The 24,395-nt window shown below is 41.1% G+C and overlaps 2 protein-coding genes across 13 annotated transcripts in view; both read right to left on the minus strand.

Moving 5' to 3' along the window:
- Positions 1 to 1,202: 1,202 nt before the first annotated feature.
- Positions 1,203 to 2,589, minus strand: REP15 (RAB15 effector protein). Its single transcript, XM_025879657.2, has one exon. It carries the CDS (start codon positions 2,020 to 2,022, stop codon positions 1,303 to 1,305), a length of 720 nt encoding a protein of 239 aa, XP_025735442.1. The 5' UTR covers positions 2,023 to 2,589; the 3' UTR covers positions 1,203 to 1,302.
- Positions 2,590 to 2,720: 131 nt separating this feature from the next.
- Positions 2,721 to 24,395, minus strand: part of PPFIBP1 (PPFIA binding protein 1) — a 153,820-nt gene continuing 132,145 nt past the window's right edge. For 9 of the 12 annotated variants that reach the window (XM_073877793.1, XM_073877792.1, XM_073877789.1 and 6 more), the window contains 17 exons: positions 23,773 to 23,888; positions 22,967 to 23,023; positions 21,607 to 21,667; positions 21,224 to 21,253; positions 18,927 to 19,098; positions 18,411 to 18,443; positions 15,900 to 16,050; positions 15,481 to 15,609; positions 13,856 to 14,006; positions 13,049 to 13,160; positions 12,851 to 12,939; positions 9,660 to 9,782; positions 8,990 to 9,115; positions 8,210 to 8,398; positions 6,018 to 6,197; positions 5,022 to 5,087; positions 2,721 to 4,562 (listed from right to left, as the gene is read on the minus strand). In XM_073877793.1, coding sequence (XP_073733894.1) covers positions 4,476 to 4,562; positions 5,022 to 5,087; positions 6,018 to 6,197; positions 8,210 to 8,398; positions 8,990 to 9,115; positions 9,660 to 9,782; positions 12,851 to 12,939; positions 13,049 to 13,160; positions 13,856 to 14,006; positions 15,481 to 15,609; positions 15,900 to 16,050; positions 18,411 to 18,443; positions 18,927 to 19,098; positions 21,224 to 21,253; positions 21,607 to 21,667; positions 22,967 to 23,023; positions 23,773 to 23,888 — 1,872 coding nt within the window. In that variant the 3' untranslated portion in view covers positions 2,721 to 4,475. The remainder of the gene's footprint in view (positions 4,563 to 5,021; positions 5,088 to 6,017; positions 6,198 to 8,209; positions 8,399 to 8,989; positions 9,116 to 9,659; positions 9,783 to 12,850; positions 12,940 to 13,048; positions 13,161 to 13,855; positions 14,007 to 15,480; positions 15,610 to 15,899; positions 16,051 to 18,410; positions 18,444 to 18,926; positions 19,099 to 21,223; positions 21,254 to 21,606; positions 21,668 to 22,966; positions 23,024 to 23,772; positions 23,889 to 24,395) is intronic. The other 3 variants (XM_073877794.1, XM_073877791.1, XM_073877790.1) reach the window with 1 other exon arrangement.

The following is a 24,395-nucleotide window of genomic DNA, read 5'->3' on the forward strand; positions in this document are numbered from 1 at the left end:
ATCAAGGCCTATCAGTCCCTTTATCACTCACAATAAAATCGAGTCCTCACAAGTGTGATCTGCTTGTTTTATTTGCTGGCTACTTCTATGATCTCGGCTCCTATCACTCTCCCCGTGGCTCACTCGGTTCCGTTCACACCAGCCTCCTCTGCTATACATCATACACATCATTTCAGGCCCCTTTGTCTTTGCAGCTTTCTAAGCCTAGATCATTCTTTCCCAGATTTATCTGTACTAATGCTCTCCCTTTTCATTCAGATCTCTGGTCAATTATACCCTGATTCTCAGAGGTCTTCCTTACCCACCCCAAATAAAATAGCACCCCCTTCACCCTCTATCCCTTTATCCGTGCTTTATTTTCACATGACACCTCACATATTTTTTAAGATGCATTTTAAATATATATTCATATATTTGTTTATTGTCAATCTTCCACCATTAAAAGAGAAACTGTCCAAGAGTAGGGACTTCGTTCTTTTTCCTGCTGGATTGGGAGGGTGTAGGACCAGGCCTAACAAAATAAGCATTTACCAATCATGTGAATGAATCTTTCATTTACATTCTTAAGCACTTTTTGCTTCTATTAGTTTTCCTCCCTTACAGTACTATTATAATTCCAGCCAGGCTTTTAAGCACAGATGGTTTTTATAAGTGAATACATTTTACTTACTGCAATTGCGAAACAAATGTTAATCATCATTACAAGGGTTTGCTATAGGGGCCACTGTGTTTGAAGCATAGGGAGAGCAGACACTCCAGCCAAGTCCCAGAGTGAATCCTACCAAGAGTCTCTGTGCACAGAGAAATTGGCCGGGGAGGAGGTGGGAGCAAGGGCAGAACTTAGAGGAAGAGGGAGGAATGAGGTTTTGCTTGAGTTGAATTGAAACTGGCATTGTCAACGGAGTTAAACCTGTTCTGTAGTCCCCCGTACCACCTCACCCCACCTGCCTTCCACCCACAGCAGTAAAAATATTTTACACTTCCGGGTTCTAGGCTTATAAAACAAAGATGCTTTTTTTTTTTTTTTTTTTTTTTTAGCAAATCAAGCTTCAAGGCTGACTTTATTATTCTCTCCTCCCATTTTTATTATTGAATAAATTTTCCCTGCACTATGGGCTGGGTTTTTTCCTCTCTTTCGTCACATTATATGGTTTGACCCAGGTGATCATTCTCTCTCAATGGAGGGTGGATAGAAAAAAAAAAATCTCACACTGGGATGATGCAAGTGGATGAGCTTGCCGACTAAAATAAAATATTCTTCCTTTTTGCCTTTACAGGCCAGTCTCATTGGGCACATCCAGTTCAGAGGATGCTAATATAAACCTTGCCCACCTCTCTCAGCCCGTCTTTCTTACTCAGACAGTTTCCAAGCAGCTCTCTGATGGAGACACAATCTTCAGTTTCCAGGACAAACTGTGCCACGGCCTTCGGTCCTGGCAGCTGGCCCTGCATGGTCTCACCTTTGACACTGTCCAGGGCCACTCCCCTGATGTCTTTGGGCTTACCCGGCACCCCAAAGATGATAAACAGGCCCAGACAATCCTCTCCTATCAACTTACAGAATTCTTCCAGCTTATCAAATCTACTTCTCTTCCTGAAAGGCTCCTCTGCCCTGGATTCCGGAGGTGAGAAGTCACGGGGCTTAGATTCCATAGGAGGGAGAGAAGACATTTGCAGAGTTTGCACCGCCAGCTGGAGCCTGACCTGTTTCTCATGTTTCTCGGATCCCCAGAAGGTCCAAATCCAGTCTGCCCCAAACAGTACAGCTTGGTGCTTGGTCATCTTGGTGGTGGTGAGCCACTCGTCCACTCCCTTGTCTTGGCAGAAAGAGACAAAGTGGATTAAGAAGATCTCATTCAGAGTGTTGGAAGCCGGGCACAGATTGCTCAGAGGATCTTCAAATCCAAGATACTCCTTCACTTTCTGAGCTGCATGGACTATAGCCTCGCTGACGACCTCACAGATGCTGGAAACCTCTTTGCTGTCCTTCAGAGGCAACTGTTGTGATGAGTTTTGCCCCATTTTGTCCGCACCCAATCAATACTGCTTCCAGAGATCAAACATGTGAAGCTCATTCAGAATGACTTCTTCAGAGTAAAAGTTTTTACCACGAAGTCATGTCCGTTAATGCGGTCCCAGTTTACCGACTCAACGTTGACGAAACGAGTGGTGGAGCTGAGCACATATACACACAGCTAAACAAACATGTTAGGGGTCCCTGTTTGCCAATGAGGTGTGTTGTATTCATACAGATTTCCTGCTGGTTTATTAGAGATGATTAACTTGGACTGAAAACATCTGTTCTTCTCTAGTGATACTCACTCTACTTCTAATATTGGGCAATCTTCTTCCAAGATAGGTTTCTGCTTTCAAAATTTTACTTAAATTAAAAATAGTATTGAGTTCTTTAAAGAACCATACACCTCCTTCTAAAACTAACTTCTTCAGCTTTGCTGGCGAGTCATTTCCCTTTGCTTTTCTAATAACCCCTCCGCCATGATTCCTTACCACACAGCCCAGCTGCTTGTTTCCTTTCATAGAGAAATTCCTCAGAGTCCTCAAATTTCTACCTGTTGACACATGCTATAACCCTCCCCCTAATAAATGTATGGGAGTTTGCAAATTATAAAGTATTTGTGTCACTGTTCTATATACCAGAAATAAAGCCAACTGGGTATTCTGAACAAAGGAAAATAAAGTAACAGACCATAAAAACAGGAGACAATTATCAATTGACTTTATTTCTTTTCATATGGTAATACCAGCAGTGTACAATGTTTTGTAAATAAAATATATATCATCAAAAGAATTTTAACTTTATCACATATCATCAGTTATGTTACACTGCCCTGAATAAAGAATATTTGGCATCTATAACAGTCTCCTGGTATTTTTTTTAACCAGGTTTGAATAAGAAATTGTTTTTCAAATGGTGACATATGTTCACATTAAAATAAAACACTAATATGTAAGAGCCCAATACCGTTACCAAACGATGAATGGTAGGGAGCAAAAGACTATTATTAGCATCAGATCATTTTAGTCATGAATAAACAGTAATTTGGTATTACAGGCCCTTGTTGGAAAGCTTGGTAACCTGCTAATAGCTTGCAAGATCACACCACTGACATTTAAATATAATTTATAAGCAAATCCACTGGCACATACTGAACCGCCCATCCCCATGCCAATTTGTGAAAACCTGTCTTTATCAAGTTGGCTATCGTGGGAAGTGATGTAGTAGTGAATAAAAAATGGGATATTTTTTCAAATACCCCTAAAAAAAATGATAAACACAGTAAGTTTTTGCCACGGCTCTCTCCTTTAGAAATGCTGTCTGGGCCCTGCGCTATAGAAAAACATGAACTACATTTTCTCATCACAGTATAGCCATTCTAAAACTCATTTTGCAGCCTCAGCGTTACTGAACTCTGAGACAAAATGTTCAGATGAATGTTCAGCTTCTTAACAAAATCCCACTCATTGATAGCCTGAGAAATGTACAATCAATAACAGTAGGTACATTGTTAGTATTTTGATGTATTGATATATTTAGCAAGAAGGAAAATAAGCAGCTTAATACTGTAAAGGTTTTTGTTTAGGCTTGGTTTCTTCAGAAATCATTTCTACAAATTTGGGGGGAACTTCTGAATGCATTCACGTTAATAGTATTTAAACGGCCCTGGCATTCCTCCTTTTGAGGTGAAAGGATCCAAGATGGAGGTTGAAATTTTAACTCTTCAACATTGGGTGATGTGTCATCAAAGAAGGGGTATTTCATATATCTTAATCTAGTTGGGATGATCAATATTAATATCATTAAAATTCAGTTGTGGAGAAGGAGAGATCATCCCAACCTTTCCAAGGACCAGCTGGTATATGACCATTTTGATCACTGTATTTGCTTTTCACCATCTTCCGTATGTCACAAAATAAAAGTTCTATTTTCTATGTACTAAATATATACACGTATTTAGAAAAATATATAAAATAGGACAATAAGAGGCAAGTGGAGGTGCGGCTGGCATTTAGCGGGCACACTGAATGCGTGAAGAAATCCCACATACTGCTTTTGAAAGCATGTGATGTCCTGCTTTGACGGCCGCAGGGCTGTCACACAGACATGACAAGATCATCCACGCACTGCTTCCCGCTTCCCAAATCCTGCATACTGCTGAATGTGAACGTGAAACGCTAGGTAAAACACTCGTATTAAATGCAACACTTTAAATATATCACAGATTTTTACATTAAATAGAGGAAAGACAATTATACTCTCATTCACCAGTGTCTCATTTTTCATGGCATCTTCAGAATAGGTACCCGCCCCCCCACCCCGCTTCCCGTTTCCACTTCTGAGAAGGTGGAATGATAAACCGTATACAATCTGCTGATTGTTAGATCTTCTGCAAGCTGTTTGAGAAATCAGGTGGAGAAAAGACGAGGGGCTCCTCATGCTCAACCAAGTGCTCGCCTTAAACGTTGGAGTCCTCGTCAGTAATGCTGGCGCTGGGGGAACAGGCGGCAAAATCTCGAAACATGTCGTCCTCCTTTAACATGTGCTGGAAAACACGGAGATGGGGGTCACGCACCCTGGGAGCCAGGAGCTTGGCACGACACATCCTCCACTAAATGTGCAGTCCTTTGGGGTTATTTTTATTTTTTATTTATTTTTAAGATTTTATTATTTATTTGAGAGAGAGAGAATGAGATAGAGAGAGAGCACGAGAGGGAAGAGGGTCGGAGGGAGAAGCAGACTGCCCGCGGAGCAGGGAGCCCGATGCGGAACTCGATCCCGGGACTCCAGGATCATGACCTGAGCTGAAGGCAGTCGCTTAACCAACTGAGCCACCCAGGCGCCCCTTATTATTATTTTTAAAAGATTTTATTTTTAAGTAATCTCTACCCCCAACATGCGGCTGGAACTCACAACCCCAGGGATCAAGAGTCGCACGCTCCACCGACGGAGCCAGCCAGGCGCCCCTTTAGAATACCATTTTAACTTCGTTTTACAGACTTACTGTTAGATTGTTGATGCCTTCAGAGAACGCCCCTATCTGTCTCACCGTCCCTTCTGAATCCTCCATCTGCAAAGAACATACCACCACATGACCTACTCGTTTGCATAATTTCAAAGAAAGCACAGCAGAATGAGTAAAAGTCTAAGAGGAAATAATGCAAGTGATACTGAACGGGCTGGGGGCAACACAACACTTCTGATGATACCTCCTTTTGTTACAGCAACCAGATGCTCAAAATGGGACAAACAACACTTTACTGGCACATCTAGCCTAATGCTCTGATGTTGACAATGACATCAAAGGACGGGTGACTAAGGGACAATATTCAAATGCAGGACTTCACACTGAAAAGACTAAATGAGCTGTGTATTTCTGACTTGATTTAATACACAGATTTCCATAATACAGAGACGGTATAACATAGGTGAGTAGCCAGACTTTGGAGGCGGCCTGGCAGCTTGGGGCCCCAGGTCTTCTAGCAGCTCTTCTAACTTGGGTAAGGTCCTTAACCTATCTGTGCCTTGGTTTCCTTCCCCCTAAAATGAGGATAACAACACCCTGTATGTTTTAGGGTCACCGTGAGAGCTGATATATGTTGAGTGCTGAGGACAGTGCCTGGGACACAGTAAGCAACCTGGAAGTTGTTCACTATTATTTTATTATTATATTTATTTTCAGGTATTTGAGGAAAAACTGATTAGTAGACACAGTGCACCAAGTTTCCATTTAGTGTTTCATTGCTGCAGGAACTTTATTTTTATTTTTATTTTTTAAAGATTTTATTTATTTGACAGAGAGAGACACAGCGAGAGAGGGAACACAAGCAGGGGGAGTGGGAGAGGGAGAAGCAGGCTCCCACGGAGCAGGGAGCCCGATGCGGGGCTCGATCCCAGGACCCTGGGATCAGGACCTGAGCCGAAGGCAGACGCTTAACGACTGAGCCACCCAGGCGCCCCGCTGGAGGAACTTTAAATAGGTCTATCGTGTTGCCTTTACCTGCTCTAACCGGTCCAAATCATCTTCGTCATATAGGCGCATGTCCAATCCAGGTTGAAATCCTTTCTTAGAAGTACTTCCTGATGTCTGTCCCAATTCCATTGGACAAACATATTCTTCCCCATCTTCCTGTTTCTTCTTTCTCAGATTCCCAAAATTGCTGAAGGTAAGTTTCTTTGGCTTTAAACGAAGAGCAAACATCCAGGGATTTAATAAAATTCATACGGCAAAGGATTGATAACATGCATAATTCAATTATTCATTCCATCCACAGAGAAAATCAATTGGATAATTAAATTGGTGTGACAAAAATAAAAGCATCCTGGGTATATGATTGATGCACCCAAATATAATAAATGATCCTTTTTATGAATCTCAGAAGATTAGGCTTGTTCTCCTTATTCACACCAATTAGCTGGGTAGTCACTGTGATAAGCAAAAAATGCCAAGAGCCTTAGTTTTGATTAAACAGAACTTAATGCAATGATATTTCTCAGAGATGATTCCAATTTTGCGAGGTTTCCCCATCTAAGATCAGGAAAAGAAAATGGTCCTGTGTTTTCTTTTTGGGTGAAGCTATGATTATCCATAACGTAACTGGCGGCCGCTAAAGGAATCCTCACTCGTTTGGAGAGAGAACTTGCAGTGAAACTTGGAAGAGAAACTCCATCTTTATCACTGAACAGTCCCTGAGACTATCTGTTAAGCAGATGGTGATCAGGCTGATGCTGAGAATTTAAGTAGAACAGTATCTCTCAGAAGTTTCAAATCTGGCACAGATTTTAAGGGAGCAAGGAAGCTAAAGAGAAAGTGTCAGGCATGTAGAGGTGGTTAAACAAAAATAAAAAATAAAAAGAGAAATGTATATGTATTTATGTATATAAAGAACTTGGTACAAATTTGTGGAGGAGCTGATAAACCCTAACTCCCCATTAAGTTGGTTGCGGTAACAGACTCAGAAGGGTTCAGAGAGAAATGATTTAAAAGAAGGAAAAGTAGACTCCCATTACTGAAGCCGAGCTCCTGAACATGGGTTCTTTCCTGTCCCAGCCTCTGCAGCCCATCAAGGTCCTTGCGCCTCCTGAGGCCACCAACTCTGCCGAGTCCCTGCCCCTCCCTGCCCCTGGAGTGCTGACCTCTCCAGCGGAAGCCCCTCTATTTAATAACTGCTGGAGCTGTTGTGTGCTTTCAGGGGCGGGGCTGGTAGGGGCGGGAGGGTACGTGTACTGGGTGGCACGGAAGCTCATGAAGCTGGGATACGCCCCTGGTCCAGGGACTATTACGCCGCAGATAAGTCAACGGCATCAGCATTGCTTGTTGGGGTGTAGTCATCCTTTCAGACCCCAAAGGAAAGGTCTTTAGTGTTGACTGAAAGTACTACCTGTGAATTTGTCATCTTCTGTCCATGTCCCCAGAACACCAGAACAAGCATGGGACTTTTGGATGTTCTGGACAGACAAATGGACATCGACAGACCTCAGTTCTGAGGATACCTCAAGACTGAAAAGACAAACGTGGGTTGTTATTCTTTGGCCATGAGTGTTGTGGCCGCCTTCTCAGGCTTCACAGGGAACAATAAATCCCTCAGAGAAGAGAACAAGTTCTGTGTCTTATCTGGTATAATAATAAAAAAAAGAAAGTTAAAAAATTTTAAATTAAAAAAAAGAGGAAATGATAAACCAAAAAAAAAAAAAAAAGAGGGAAAAGTAATCTGAATTTGGTATGACCCACGAATCTGGGTAAATCTGGCGATAGCCATTCTCTGCTGGTCTATCTTGAATCGTTTCTTAAGTATCTTTTTCTAACTTGCAAGACTGGTCAGTTGTAAGCCAGACAAATTGAATCTGTCTGAGAAAAAATCCTCCTCTTATACTGTATTTATCCATACAACAACTGCAATTAATATCTGAGCCCAAGTCATGGACTCTCTGCATTGGCAATATATTGACTGCATCCCAACATCATACTCTTCATTACTTGAAACTCTAATAAAATAAATGATTTGAGCAAAGATTGCCCCAGAAAGACACTTGCAAAAATGCATTTTCTTAATTACTCTTGAAGATGCACAGACCATTAACCCATCCACAAGACTCAGTAAACTCCAGAAAATGGGATAGTCAGGTCAAAATCAAATCGCAGCTTTAGTTTTTGCTTTAACCAATTATTAGAAGTCACAAGCTTGAACCAACCTTCACTTTGGCAGTGGCTGTTAGAAGTACATAATCTGGTAACTCCATGGCATCACGCTTTTGGTGCTGGGCCTCAGCACCGATCAGAAGGTTGAAGTGAGTAGCCAAATGTCTTCGCAAGAGGGTCTTACTTGGTGGGATGTTCAATAACTGAGCCATTGTTTCTACATTAAAACGAGGTTCTAGAACCTATAAAAAAATTACAGTTGTTTAAGGCACCATATATCATACATGTCTGCATTGTGCTTCATAATTTGCAAAACTCCTTCATTTAGTCAACACAAATGATCCCGCAATAGCCCAGTGAAACAGACGGCATGGACTTCAATCTTCAAGCTATATATCTTTATTTTTCCTAAGCTAGTGAGAAGTAGAGCCATTCCTGACATCCACACATTCCCAAGTTAGGGCTTGTAGCTCTCTGAAGTGGGCCTTTGGAATGCCTTTGGAAGGCAACTCCTTATGTCAATGTGCAGAAATATAAATCTGTATGTTGCAGGTGTTTCAAAACAGGATCATATGAGAGCCAGGAGTCAGATGTCACACAAGATAAAAGACAATAAACGAGAGACGGTTTTAAATCTGATCTAGCCTTATGTGATACAAATAAAAAATATGGGAAAAAAATACTCAGAAAGTAAAGACTTACTAGAAATGCTACAGGAGGGTTCAGTTTGATGACACTAGGGTTATGACAAGCAAACTGATAATATCCTACTCATTGGACTAATGGAAACAAAATGATAAGAAGTCAGTTTTTAGATTAAAAGAGAGTTTTACCATGAGCCCACCATGGACACCACTGCCTCGGAGATTGGGGGCATATTCTGCCAAGTCCACGGAGCGTAGCCACTCCATCACCCGATGGTTGGTCCACTGCTGAACTTCTGATGGGGTGATGCTGTTCTATGAGAACAAACAACCACCAAGAGCTTCAGTCATTGACTATGGGATTCCAAACACTAAAACTGCACGTTCTAAAAAGTCTGCCTTACAGAGCACACTTACTCGACATTCCACTAAGTGTTTACAGAAAGGGTGAAAAGGTGTTTGCTAATCTGAATTTTGTTTTGAGGCATCTATGTCACTGTCCCAAGCTTTTTTACAAACTCATAAAGCAGTGCTTTAGGAAAGCAAGTCTTCAGAGTGATATTTAACTCAGTGGCTTAAGGAGGCAGGAAAATAAAATACACCCAAGGAAAGGAGGAAGGGAAATTAAAAAATAATCTTTGACTTTAGTTACACAGGTGGAACCATCATGGGGGTGGGGGGGATGGGAGGAATATAGGAAAATAAAGCTCAAGAAGGTAATGAGGCTGGATTTGAGGCTCTGAGGAAAGCAGAAGCTTTTCCTGCAGGCCCCACAAAGAAACGGGTGTTTGTTTTGCACACACAGCCAGTCACATGCACGGGGAGCGCATGCTGTGTAAATCTCAACCTCAGGTGCTACCTCGTCAGAGGGCCGCCTCCGCAGACAGTTGGGTTCAAAGTTATTGATCCTCAGGACCTGGATAGCCCTTTTGATACTGAGATGGTGTAGCACACTCACGACTTTCAAAGATAGTAAGTCATCCTGTAAAAAAAACAAAAAACAAAAAACAAAAAAACAAAAACAGGAGCTCACTGAGCTAACCTTCTCAGGGAAATTTCAGGAAACACAAGTAAAAGTAGAAAAGCCCCTCTACCAACAGGGCTCAAGTGCTTGTGTTTTCAAACCCCTTATTTGGTAACAACCTTTTTCCTGTTCTAAACAAAATCTTCTCCAGGACCTCTCCTCTCTCTCTCTCTCTCTCTCTCTCTCTCTCTCTCTCTATATATATATATATATATATATAAATGTTGTGCCAACAGAAGCCAAGTTTCACCTGTTTCTCTCTCTTCCAGACATTTTGCGATAGGATCGTGGGACCCCACAAGCTCTGTAGAACACAGTTTGAAAGGCACCTGCTGGGTCACTGCAAAAAGCGATCCCCTTTGATTTGATGTGATAAAGCAGAGAGCTAAGAGCACGTGATGTTCAGTGACAAGCAGAGCTGGGTTTTCTGAGCTAAGGCACATCACCATTTGGGGGAAAACCAGAAGAGTATCTCTGTTATACTATTCCCCAAGTCTCAAGAAATCTCTAGTCCTGGATTATTATGCTTTATCTAGCAGACACTGAGAACAAGTTTGGGAAAATTGTGTCGATCGATGCAAACTGATTGGTGAGAGAGTTAAAGAGAAAGGAGAAATGAAGAACTTATAAGTAGCAACATGTATCACCATCAATTCCTCCAAGGTGTAACTTTCGCCAGTCTGTGGTTATTGGGAACATTTCAAACATACCGAACACACCAAAACAAATTATTTCAGAAGGTGATTTGGAGGGCGGTGTCAAGATAAGCACCAGTCTATTTCCAAACACACCCAGAAAATAAAACAAGAAAAACATCCATTTTAGACACACCTTACTGATAACACATTTCTTGGCGGGGAGGGGGGGCGGGGAACGACGCGACACAACATGGTGCTGGTGGTAATCTATTACAGAAATAGTTTTTAAATAAAAATATTAGACAATCAGCTTAAATTCTTCAAGCTACTGAGCAAAATTATTTCCTGAATTTTTTCTGGATCAATTTCTTAAAGGCAGTGCCCTATGATAATTTAGAAGGCATTTAACATATTTTAATCTAAGATTGAGACACCCATTCAGAACATTTCCATGTGGGCTATTTTCAACTAAAGTCTATCAGATTAAAAAAATCTAAATACATAATGATTGCAATGTAAACGCAATGCAAATTATTTTAGCTTAAGAGATTTTAAAAGTAGGGGCTGTTTTCTTTTAAATCAAAACAGGTTTTTTTAGCTTTAAAAAAATATTTTAAGTAATTTTAGATTTACCAAAGAGCCGCCAAAGATAGAAGATAGTCCCATATACCGTTTACTCAGTTTCCCCTAATGTTAACAGCTTCTGTAACAATGATATAGTCATCAAAACTAAGGAATTAACATAGACAACAAAAAAATGATAGCTCAGCTACAGACTTTACTCAAATTTTATGGGTTTTTCCCCTAGGTCCTTTCTCTGTTCCAGGATCCAGCCCAGGATACCACGTTCAAACAGGTTTTTTGTGACATAGAACTTCTAGGGGCAAACTTCCTAAGATGATTTATTCTTTTATAGCCACAAAAGTTACACGCATTTTTTTTTTAAGCCTGAATCTTCTCATGTTCCTGCAGGAGCAAACCTATACCTAGACAGGTGGGCAAGTATTTACTGAATTTGTTCCAGGCTGAGCTAGTAAGAGCAGGAATCTGGAAACATCCTAGGTTCAAACACCCTGTGACTTTCGACTACTTTCTAGCTGTGGAAACTTGGTCAAGTTACCCAGTTTCTCAATTTTTTCATTCCCTCATCTAAATACTGGGGATAACAGGAATGCTACCTCAAGGCTTGCTGAGACTTGAGTATTAATAGGAGTACGGAGCTTGAAAGAGTGTCTGGCACAGAGTAAATGTGCAATGTGCCACACACTGGTGTTATTATAAGCAGGTTTATGCTATGTGCCCACCAAGGTACGGACTTTGGTTCAATAACAGAGAAGAAAACAAATCCCATGAGAGGAACCCCACATTTCTTTGACATTGGAAAATTAGCTGTTTGAAATTTTCAACTTATTTAAAGAAGATACTTATGGCAGTTGGTTCCAGAGCCTAGCCCACAAAAGCCTGTTTAAATAAAAACATCTAATGAGTAGTACACTAACAGGACTATGGAATCTAGAACAAGTTCTCCTGGAAACAAACCATCTCTCCCCACTGTTGTAAAGTCCTTCTACCTCTTGGATGGAAGGATAAAAATATGGAACAATAATGAAGGAATCAGAGTCTACCTCGCCCTACTTCTTCAGCTCTGTGACTCTTGCCCTAGCGGAATGGGGCTGAAGAGAGAAAGGAAGCAGGTTTCAGGTAACATTCTCAAAAGTGGAAAGGAGGAGAGGAGACAAGTCTCTAGAAGTCAGGTCAAAAGGATGGTCTCTTCTGAGCAGTCACTGCATATAGGAATGTGTAACTCAAAAACTGCCAGGGCTTCAGAACTCTACATTCTATTTTTTAAACATCTTTAGGAGAGGAGGCGCCTGGGTGGCTCAGTCGGTTAAGCATCTGCCTTCTGCTCAGGTCATGATCCCAGGGTCCCAGGATCGAGCCCCGCATCAGGCTCCCTGCTCAGTGGGAGTCTGCTTCTCTCTCTGACCCTCCCCCTGCTTGTGCTCACTAACAAATGAATAAAGCCTAAAATAAAATAAACATCTTTAGGAGATACAATTCACATACTAGAAAATTTACCCAAAATGTGCATTTCAGTGTCTACATTGTTGAATATATATAAAACCATCTTCCTGGACAGCTGAGTTTAGATTAGGTTTCACACAGCTTAAATCAGTGTTTTCAATTTCCCACGGTATTGCAATCAGCATATCCTCTGACTTCAACTTAACAGAAAATATTCCTGTTCTTCTCAAGTTAAGGCAACACACTGAAACTCTGCTAGAATCATTGTGAAAACAATGTATTTTGCTCACTAATTCTGTGTTTTTCAGAGAAAAACAATTTGACACCCCTTCTCCCCCCAATTCCCAGGAGTAAACCACTTACAACAGTCATGTAATGGAGCATTCGACCATCTACCCGTCCTTCGTCAAACTGGGTCTTGTACTGGGGGAGACCGATATCATCCAACCATCCTACAGGAGAGAAATCGGTGTTGTACTTGTGGTTAAAAAGAAAAAGCAGCTTTATTTATTCATTCATTCATTCATTCATTCATGAGTGAGTGAATTTAAAACCTCTTACTAGTGACCCAGTTGAAATCCAGCTTTCCATGGTTGGTTTCTTCTTCGGACCCCAGGGCTTGCAGTGCCAGCTGGAGTTTCTTTCGATGAAGTGAATGCTTAATTCCAAGTTCCTGAAATAATAAGCAGAAATGCTGGCTTTACCATTCTGTCCATATGGGCTGGATGCCACTGGCAAAAGATGCCAATTCCCCCCAAATGAGGCTGGTGTTAAAGACCGGACAATCACATTAAATCAGCATACCGACTCAGGCTAGTAAAATGCAGCTGCACAAAAAGCCCCTAGCAAGCCAAGACTACTACTGCAACTAGTTTAGTGGTGTACTCTCTTCCCTAGCAGGCTCCTTCCTTGGTAAGACTGGAATGCTACTCTTTTTGTACAAAATGTTAAATAATTAGGAAAACTGTAAATAATTAGATGTAAGATCGAGGGCTCTTTCCTTTTCCTCTTTGCAAAGTAAACTTGAGTTGCATACATTAACACTGAGAAGTTGGGCCAATGAAAGCCACACAATGATTTTGAGAAATACGAGTTTAAGGTTTGTTATTATGCCTATACAATTATTTCTCACTACAATGACCAGTGGCTTACATGCTTCATAAGGAATCACTAAGACCCGGTCCTTCTTGTTAAGTCCATGAGATTTAAAAAAAAAAAAGAAAAAAAAAAGCGTGAAACAGAAAACACACAGTTTTTCAAGAGTACTTACTGGCTCCACCCACTCCCCTTTCCAGAGTATAAAACCATCCTACATTCATATTCTCTTTCCCAGTATCCATTGTCTAAACAAAACAGAGAAGCAGTCACCTTCTCCAGATCTTGTTGAGAAGCCTGCAGAAGGGTTTGGCCAGATGCAATCCAGTGCTTGCCAGAATTCAGGTAGGACCCCAAGCCTTGTTCCACAAGCCAATTGCAAACCTGCTCCTTGGTCCATTTGGCAAATGGCATATCCAAGTCACTATAAGAAAACGAATAACTGCATGAAAAACAACTCACAGCCAACCCTGTGGCTTATCGAGGTTGACCAACTGTATACTGAATGGATACGGGAATCCCATGGTAACGCCCATTTGACCGTGAAAAGCTTACTTTTCAGTACATATTTGGAGGAGGAGGAGGTGGTCCTGGTGTTGGAAGTTACCTCAGAGGACCACGGCTTTCATTTCAAATGAAACCACAAAAGATGCGATGTGACTGAGCAAGAAACATGTCGTATGGATGAAAAGCAAATTGAACCAACAAGTCAAGTCACTGTGCTAGTTTCAATCAATGTGGTTCGAAGACTGAATTCCCAAACAGAAAACACTAGGTTAGATGGAAAGAAATCAAGTCTAACTTGAATTAACTGTAGCAGAATTATGGTTTCTCTCCAAATGGGTATCAATGAGAAGAGAGCAACATGCCATCATTGAGTATAGGAAAATGTAATCAGCAAATTTCTGGTTTTTTACTTTGACACGTAAATTGTGTTCCTCTTTGGGGAAAAAAAAATGTGTAGATAAACAAGACTTTTTTTTTTTTTTTTCCTTCTTCTTAAGCAGCACAAGGAGCTCCTCTTCTGTGTACAAAGAGAATATATGGCAAATGAGACTCTTCATGTGTTTGGAGAAAGCCAGTTTCCTCCTCGATGAAACCTATGCCCAGTCTTCTGCGAGGGTGGGAGGGACCATGTTCCAGAGATTTAGTGTCAATGATTTCTGCTAGATGTTTGCCAACCCTACCCTTTTCATGCTTAGTAGGTCAGTATAGCAATTTCAAACCAGCCCTAAATTGTGATAAGGGTGTAGGAAAAGTTCCTAAGAGTCTTAACAGATAAGACATTACACAGTCCTGATAAATTTAGGAATTCTGATAGAATTTATGTCTGTAGGTACTTTCACAGAATCCATCAATCGTTAACCTTCATTGAACAGTTACTATTTACCAGATACTTAACGTGTATTAACTCATTTAATCTTCATGATTACCTTTTGGGGGAATGGGCTAATTAATACCATGGGAAACAGAGGCACAGAGCATGGATGTAGTTGCTCAAAGGTCACCCAGGTTATAGGAAGTGGCAAGGCCAGGAATCAGATCCAAGCAGTCTGTCTCTGGAACTTATGTTCTCCCCCATCTCTCTAGAGCTATGCTTTAGAGTACTTAATGATTTTCTTGGTTATATTTAAGTCCAAGAATCATCCTAGCACAGATGTTGCTGACATTTTAGCTCTGGCTCCTCCCCAGGCTCACACAGCCTTCATCTTCTGCATGATTTTCACCAACCACTGCCAACATGCACTGCTCTAATAAGATGACGGACCCTTCCGCCCGGCACAGCAGTGAGCCATGGAGTCTGCCGTTTAGCCCAGGGACAATACTAACATTGCAGGTGCTCACAGCCTTGACACTTGGGTAGAGGCGTAAAAGTCCATTTGTTAGGTTGTTCTCACCTGTTAGATTGTCCCAAATCTCGAGACCAACCCAGTCGTGGTCCTGCAGTTGCCCTTGTCCCTCCTCTTTTGAATTCGGGCTCAGACATGTCATCTGGGTGGAATGTAGTTGACTGACTTCTCCTAAGCCTGAACAGAAGACACAACACCACGTTGCCTTGTATGAGACCTGAGGAGGCCTTCCTTAGGCTTTAAAGTTAATCAGAACACTGCTTATGTACGGTGAGAATAGACATCTGGATTTACACTTTAGCTGAGACCCGATGAGTTAGTGAATCCCAGACCACAATCTTCCTTCCATAAAAGGAACACCAAAGTCTTACAATTTCATACTCGTTTCCAGCCAATCTTCCATTTATTTCTACATTTGAGCAACATACAATACAAAGCTCACTCCATTTGTCTCCTCTGTTACTTACTTTCCAAAGAGTTTCATGATACCTCTGGATTTCTTTTTGGAATCCGGCGATGGTGGAGATATCTGGAAGGGACTGCTTCCCTGTGAATCTTTTGGCCGGGAAGATACACCAGCCAGATCTAGGTGCTCAGCTGTCTCCTTCTCTGTTTCAGCTATTCCAAGAACAGAATACATACTTGGTGAGTTTTAAATATGGAATGAACATGACTAGATGCTAACCTCCTTGGTTTTAGCAGTGGTTAACAAATTCTTCCTCTGTTGGTTTGTAAAGCAGTAATTTACAAACAGCACCCTACAGATATTAAAAATGGAACACAAATGTATGTTCTGCTTTACAGTCTGTTGTGTATCAATTAACATTGTGTAGAATATCCTGTAGGATACTGTGCCTAAATGCATTAACTCACAAGTTACCACCTCTTTGAGATTCAAAGGTGGGATAGGATTGCCACATTCTTTCCTTGAGTGATGTGAATACATAATGAAATTATTCTCGATCTTCCTGTAGCACTTGGTGCTGCTGACTCCCTCCCACATTCTTCAAAATCATCATCTCCTTCGTCTGCTTGTTATGACACTCTCCCAGATCTGTCAGCTGATAGTTTCTTCTCTGCTATAGGACCTGTTTCCTCTTCCTCTTCCACTCTGAGATTCCGTACTAGGTTCCCCCCATAGGATCTCTGGACAAGCTCACCCACTCCATGTCCGACACTAAATGACGGCTTCCCTCATACATAAGCAGCTGGTAGCACAATCTCTGGACCTAATCTCTCTCCCCAGACTCAGGATCTGAATGTCTATGGATATTCACCATTTGGTGTGCCAGGAACATCTTGGACTCAGCAAATCCATCCAATTTTCCAGAGGCTTCTCTTAAATTTTATTTAATATTCCCTTAATACTAATATTCTTCCTGTTACTCCAGTTCATACGCTTTGTCATTTTCTTTTCACTCCCTCCTCTCCTTTGGCATCTACATCAAACCCCAGTTACCAAGTGCTGCCAATTCTTTTTTCAAGAGAGTTATTCCTATTTATAACTTGCTATGTCCTACTGAGAAAAATATGAACTGGATCTGCATAAATTTTTCTTTTGATATAAAACCAGTGCCTGTTGATTCTGCCTTGGAAGAGTAACATCCAAATTTGCCAAGCCCAGATCTCCCAGCATTAACTATCTTAATTCTTTTATCTGTCCCTTAATGCATGATCCCACGCTAACGGACACAACAAAGGGTACCGTTTCCTCAATGTGAGACTACACTTTTTAGGGAAAGTAAGAGTTGTACAAAAATCACAGAAATGGTGTTTCAGCAAGATATAAAAGGTTGACTTTTCTACAAAGCACAGCTGTGATTATAGGTTATAAAAAGCAGCACTCGGCTCTTAGCATTAACAATGTATTTCTTCTAAGAAAGATGCAAAAACATTTGAAAATAGGTGTCTGGATTTTATTTATCCCATGTGTCCACAAAGGGAGACAAGTCACCTGTGTTGACCCACATGAATAGGTATAGGGTATCTACATTAAGATAATAAAATCCACAGGGAAAATCCAAAGGAACCTTTCCATCCAAACCCTAAAGCCATCATGGGTACGGGTGTACCAGAAAATGTTGCCTAACACACCTTCATTTTAAAAGCATCCTATTTTCATTTTTTGTTTTGAGGATGTTTCTTCCCTCCTGTGCCCCACACTTTTAAAAAAGAAAACTGAGCTTCCCCTCTCCTAAAATCACTCTGGGGGCGACTCCTTGGATATCGTAGAAAGCTTCCTCTGGTGCCACTAAACGTCACCTCCATCTTCAAAGCAATAAATGTCAGAAGAATGTTCCCTTAAGAAAAGTCAGTCTAGGGGCACCTGGGTGGCTCAGTCGTTAAGTGTCTCCCTTCGGCTCAGGTCATGATCCCGGGGTCCAGGGATCGAGCCCCACATAGGGCTCCCTGCTCCGCGGGAAGCCTGCTTCTCCCTCTCCCACTCCCCCTGCTTGTGTTCCTGCTCTTGCTATCTCTCTCTCTGTCAAAGAAATAAATAAAAGATAATAAAAAGAAAAAGAAAAGTCAGTCTAAAACAATCATTTGCAATGTCTTCTACAGACTTCCCCATTTGGCTGAAAACATTTCTCTCTGGGGATAACAGAGACATGGAGAAGGAACCGCCAGGACCTGGGAGTTAGCGTGAGACAGGACGGACCGGAAGGGTGAGAAAGCTGGGGCGCACAAACGAGGCAGGGGAGTCCTGCCTGGACTCCAAGGGTGCTGTGCACTTCTGGGGCCTCCCAGAGCTCCTCTCGAGGTGTCATTAGCAGGCGTTAAAACAGCATTTAGGCTGGGAAGCAAAGGCTCCCCAGAGAGTCCATTTTAGCAGCAGGTGGAAGGAACTCTCTGGAGTAGAAGACAACATTTTCTGATCACTGCCAGCCCGCTTTCTAGAGATCACGGATGCCAAGAGCAAGGATTAGCTCAGTCTGGAGGACAGCACTGGCGAGGGCCGGCATGCAGGGGTACGATACCTAAGGTGGGTGCACTGGCACTTCGTTTACGATCTTCCGAGATCCCAACAACGCACACAATCACACGCAGCCCAATGGAGAGAACACAGGAGAATGACAAAATGAAACACAGCTCAAACTCCTACTCACAAAATACACACAGTGGGAGGACAGGCAAGCACCGTGCTGTGCTTCCAACATCGCAGACTCCATTAGCAGGGTCAATATGGGGCCAATCTGCCTTACTTTCAAAACAGGTGAGAAGCTGTTTACAGTGAAGTCAGAGAGGGTCACGGCTTTTGGTCTTTCCTCTACATTCCTGCTCCAACACGGAGGGCAGGGTGACAGTCTACACAGAGCTACCTTGACCACTGAATTAAACCCATGGGGGCAGTTTCTTGCGAACTTTCCCCCCAACTCATCCACCTCCGTTACTGAGAAAGAGAAACTCACAGGCCGAAGAACAAGGGAAGGGAAGAGATCGACCTTGTCCTCACTCTGAGCGAATTAAGGTGAAGGCACGTTGGCCATACGTACCCAAGTTTGGTGCACTCGCAGTCCTCTTGTTATTTTTTATTTTAAAAAAGCCACGCCCAAAGGAAGATCTAGCTTTCCGAGTGCCAAAAGGGTTGTCGTCCACGGAGGCATCATGTCCTGGAGCTTTCGGAGGGAGGCTCCCAAACGGGCTGCTTTCTACTGGAGCTTTATCCTGAGAGAGAAGTAATAATAAATGGAACACGGCACTGCTCTGCACGATTATGAGTACGCGCTGGGCGCAACACCTGCTATGTTACACATATGATTTCATTTAAAAGAATCATGGAACTAACAAGTTGATTATGAACATCTGGTGCCATATTAGAAGCCTAGAAAGTCAATTCTGAAAGCTAGTTAAGAAGCAATGGCAGCAGCAGCAACAAAAACATGCTCTTCACTGATCTATAACCCGCACACGTGCTTAGGACGTGAAATATTTAGGATATAGAAATTCTTAAGCTTGGGGCACCTGGGTGGCTCAGTCGTTAAGCGTCTGCCTCTGGCTCAGGTCGTGATCCCAGGGTCCCGGGATCAAGCCCCGCATTGGGCTCCCTGCTCAGCAGGAAGCCTGCTTCTCCCTCTCCCACTCCCCCTGCTTGTGTTCCCTCTCTCGCTGTGTCTCTCTCTGTCAAATAAATAAATAAAATCTTAAAAAAAGAATTCTCAAGCTTTATTTGAAATTCATTTGCCTCATTCCCCCAAAGACATGGAAATAAGATATTACATAACCAGAATACCAGAAGACTTATTTTTCTAACAATTACGACACAGATTGGGCTATAATACAGTTTGCAGTCTTTGTACTGTAACTGCATCAGTAGAAGCCCAACATAATATAATCACTCTGCAAAGCAGGCATTAGCCCCAAGCTTCTACACCAACAGCAGAAAGAGATTCTACTCTAGTTATTTTAAACATTCTTCTCAAGGAATTAATAGTCAAATGAGGACACAACCAGTGACTGTTAAACATTTTTCTTTTTTGAAAGGGTGTTCTGAGATATATTCATTATCTTGCCTGCAAGTTACCCAACACGGATCACCAATTTTCAAAGACTGTGATACATTCAGATACACTTACCATCAAAACTAAACTTGCTATAATTAAATTTTTCTTCATTGATTCAGAAGACACTTTGGCTGTCTATAATATTTCAAGGTCTTTATTGAGAACCTTAACTGTAATTAAGTTATAGTTCTAAGTACTAAACTGTTTACTTTTTAGCTTTCTCGTTATTGGAGTTTGCAGTTACAGTAACCTGATCTATTATACTGTTTTAGTATGATCCAAAGATGCTTCTGCTTGCATGCTCTCATTCCTCTAACATCTCCTACCCTCTGTTTCTTTTTTTGCAGAGGTGGACAAAGGGGAGAGGGGGCACAGGCTTTTAAGGTGGTTATTTTATCCTACCTATTCATTGCTCATCGTTAACTACAAGTTTATAGATGCCACGGTTTAGTGCTACTATTACCTACGTCTCAATCCAGATGTCAAAATCATTTAATCATTTATTGAACTGGCAAGACCAAAAAAGACAGGGCACGCCTGGAACTACAGCTGTGTGTACGGTCTGTGCCTCATCAGGGGTACCTACATTATGACTCAAGGCATTCAGAGCCGACAGTCGAGGGAGTGCATCTGGAAGTAGCCTGTCTACCAGAACGTAGCCTTTACAAAGGTAATGGTTGAAAATCAGGGGAAAGAAGAACGAGAGCCATTCTTGATGAGGTCTTAAAAAAAACAAAACACCAAAATGTTTGCTGTATACAGACAGTGGTTATATTAAATAAATGTTTTCAGATGGGTGATCTAAGGACTTTTCGTGAGGTCTTAGGAAGCCCAAATATGATCACTAAGAACATCAGTAGACTGATTGAGAGTTGGGCTTTTTTTTTTCCCCCCAACAGTTTATTGAGGTGAAACATAAAAAGTAACTATTCTAAATTGAACAATTCAGTGCCATTTAGTACATTCACAGTGGTGTGCATGTGCCACCTCCACCTAGTTCCAAAATGTTTCCAACGTTCTAAATAAAACCCCTTACCCAGGAAGCAGTTTCTCGCCATTCCTCCCTCTCTGTCTCTGGCAACCACCAAGCTGTGTTCTGTTCTACGGATTTATCCACTCTGCATATTTCACATAAATGGAATCATGTACTATCTGATCTTTTGTGTCTGGCTTCTTTCATGTAACATGTTTTGGAGGTTCTGAGCTTGGGTTTTTTGGACACATTTAAGCAATCACATGTATCAGATGTCTCAAACATTTTTACATTATAATCTGGACATAAAAATTACCTCTGAAGGCTTCTGAACAGACTCCTTTTCCTGTTCAAAACAACAATATTTCAGATTGTTACAGGAATGGCTTTATATATTCACACTCTGTCACATACAATTCCAGAAATTAAAATAAACTTACGTCTACTTCTAAACTACACAATCTCAGTTCCATTTATTCCCAATAATGGTTGAAATCTTCAGTTTTGATTGTATACACTACTTTCAACCCTTCATATTCATACTTCTTAATATTTACCCATTAACCATGGTATCTAATAAATTTGCATTATAGAAACCACAAGCTCTTCTTAAGAGTTTTATTTTTAAGATGGGAAAATGTGAAGGTCCCTAAATATTTTCGTCTCAGGGTAACAGACAGAAAAAAACACAGGACCAACCCCGTCTGATGACTCTTTCTTCAGATTGCCCAGGCTGCTGGACTTGTGCAGACTTGAAATTCTAAAAATAACAATAATAGTAATTAGGATTAATGATAAGTGGCTCTGGTGCTGCTGTTTCTTAGGAGCATATCTTGGAAAGAAACTAAAACTGTGTGTGGGTTGAATCCTGGTCATAAAAGAAAATCTGGATTCAGGCACTCACTTATGTGCTTAACTAAATTATAACGTTGAGTTCTTTTAAAAGCAGAGGTGGTTAACTGTCCTGCCAATAACTCTGAATGTCTCGCACATGTTAGAATAGCTGGAAAAACACTTAGGACTCCCCTTGTGATGTCAATATTTGAAAATAAACCAGCGTTTTTCCATGGACTAGTGGTGCATCCCTTCATGTATACATTGAGACAAGGAACTTTTTTTTATTTTAATTTTTAATTTTTATTTAAATTTTAGTTAATATGCCAGGGAACTTCTAAAATACTCACATACTATTTCCATATAATCCTTGTAATTAAAATAAAGGGTGAAAGTGTTATTTTTTAATTCACAAAGGAATCCATTTTCTGAATCTGGCCAAGTACTTCATTTTATAGTTTTGATCAAGGCATACAAGAAAAATCCCTATTGCTGCCCATAATAATTCATTTGCTATCTTTGTAAAGGCAAAGTGACACCGTAAACTTCCAGAGATTCAAGTATATAGGGCTGGTCGTCTCTGAAGGCAGGAATAGGTGACCAGTTTAGAAAGAGAGAGAAAAAAGTAATATCTCTGCTCTAAGAAGTAGAATAACATACACATACAAACAAACCTTTAAAAGGCATTTCTCATGTACTTATATGTACATAGTTGCTAGACATGTCCAATACCAAATAAAAAGATAAGGTGAGAAAAGAAAAGATCCCATCTTTGAGTACTGCTCTGAAAATAGATTTTCCTAACTTAATACAGACTTGAACTTGAGTAAACATAGATACTGGGCCGGTTTACTACACAGAGAGTGCAAAAAACCACTGCAGCCTCTCTAGCCATCACATCGTTCTCTGTGACTCTTTTCTGCTAGAGTCAAAATGCAAGCCAGTGCAAACCTGAAATTCAAAGCATTGCACTTCACACGAAAACGGATGAAGGAAGGCTAAAGACGTGCCACACTTGGCACGAGATAATGGACAACGGTCGATAGGCAAGTATTTCTTTGTTAACTCACAACCCCCCACCTCCCTCCACATCCAGCCATTACACCTGCATTAATGTATTCAGGCCTCAGTCACGCGCTTCTCCTCGTGGTTATTGTTAGTGTAACAGACGCTTCCTCTCTCCCAGGTATCAGTGACATTTTTCACATTCAATAACATAACTTACGAAAGACTATCACAAGGCTCGGTTTCAACAGCAGCACCAAGGATTATTTTTCCATCGCTAAAAGGGAAAAAAAAAAAAAAGGAATGTGTGTGCTTCACGAGTAAAAGGCCATATAAAAGACCTTATATATTCTAAGCAAACAGAACTGTCAAAAACAAAAAATCGTGCTAGGGAGCTATTTCTCTTTTAAAATATTCTCTCTCTCTCTCTTTTTTTTTAAAGTAGGCTCCATGCCCAGCCTGGGGCTTGGACCCACAACCCTGAGATCAAGACCTTAGCTTAGGTCAAGAGTCAGCTGCTAAACCTACTGAGCCTTGCAGGTGCCCCTCTCTTTTAAAATATTCTATTTTCTTTTATTTGGTCTAATTGTAAGATTAAGTAATTGAGAATGGGTTCCCTTAAAATTCTACTTGTCAGTGGAGAAACTATTGTATCCCTGACCTGAATCCTTCTTCCGAACAGCCTCAGGCACAGGATTGTTGCTATGGGGCTTGAGCCCCATTGACAGCCCCCACCGCCGCCCCGTGACTTAGGACATAAAACCCAAGTGCTCTAAAACCCCTCTCTAACTTGACCATCACACCTCCCCAGCCTCACCTCCTATGACTTCTTGCTTCACACCCTTTATTTCAATAATACAGAACTGACTGCAGTTATTGATTCACACTGGTCCCTTGGCACATACCTTACTGTTTCTTCCCTTGGGGTAAAACCTATGTCTGTAAATAAATGCAATATACCCTGGTGTTTGCTTGATCTACTCTGTTGAACATTTATATTGCAATGTTGGGTCATAAATGACATACCTTTCTTCAAATGAAGTCTCTGGTTGAGGAGGCAATTTTGCTTTTTCAGAAGCTTCCAAGCCCTTAGATGCTGGCAATGATAAAGGGATTGAAACTTGCAAGATGCTGGTGTGGAACTGTAATGTAATTATAGAAAGTCAAAAATCCATCAAACAAGACATAAGTCACAGAGGAAAAAAAAAAAACTGGTGAGACAATGATATGGTCTATCAATAAAATTTCATACACCTGTGTTTAGAACACTATTCTTATATTTATAAAATGGTCTCGGGATATAAACATCAACAAGTGTTCATCAGAGAAAACATTCTGGAGGAAGGTCATTTTTGAACTTGGTTCTGAATAAAACATAATAAATACCATCAAGTGAGTCAATAGCTGATCCTTGACAACTTTAAGCCCTGTTTAAAATCTTGGTTCTAACCTTAGGTAAGCCACTTAACTGGGCACCAGTTTTCTCCTCTGTAAACTGAGAATGGCAATGCCTATCTTGCAGGGTTGTCATGATTTGAGATGAGATTTGGGTAAAGTGCTTTGTAAACACACTTCTGTTTTCACTTTGTTTTCTACCACTAGTCTAACATAGAATGTTGTTCAAACCAGTTCTTTGTGGATACCACTTA

This window comes from Callorhinus ursinus, unplaced genomic scaffold (genome assembly GCF_003265705.2).
Source record: "Callorhinus ursinus isolate GAN/ISIS: 27379988/994484 unplaced genomic scaffold, GSC_fseal_2.0 scaffold27, whole genome shotgun sequence".
Taxonomy (NCBI): domain Eukaryota; kingdom Metazoa; phylum Chordata; class Mammalia; order Carnivora; family Otariidae; genus Callorhinus; species Callorhinus ursinus.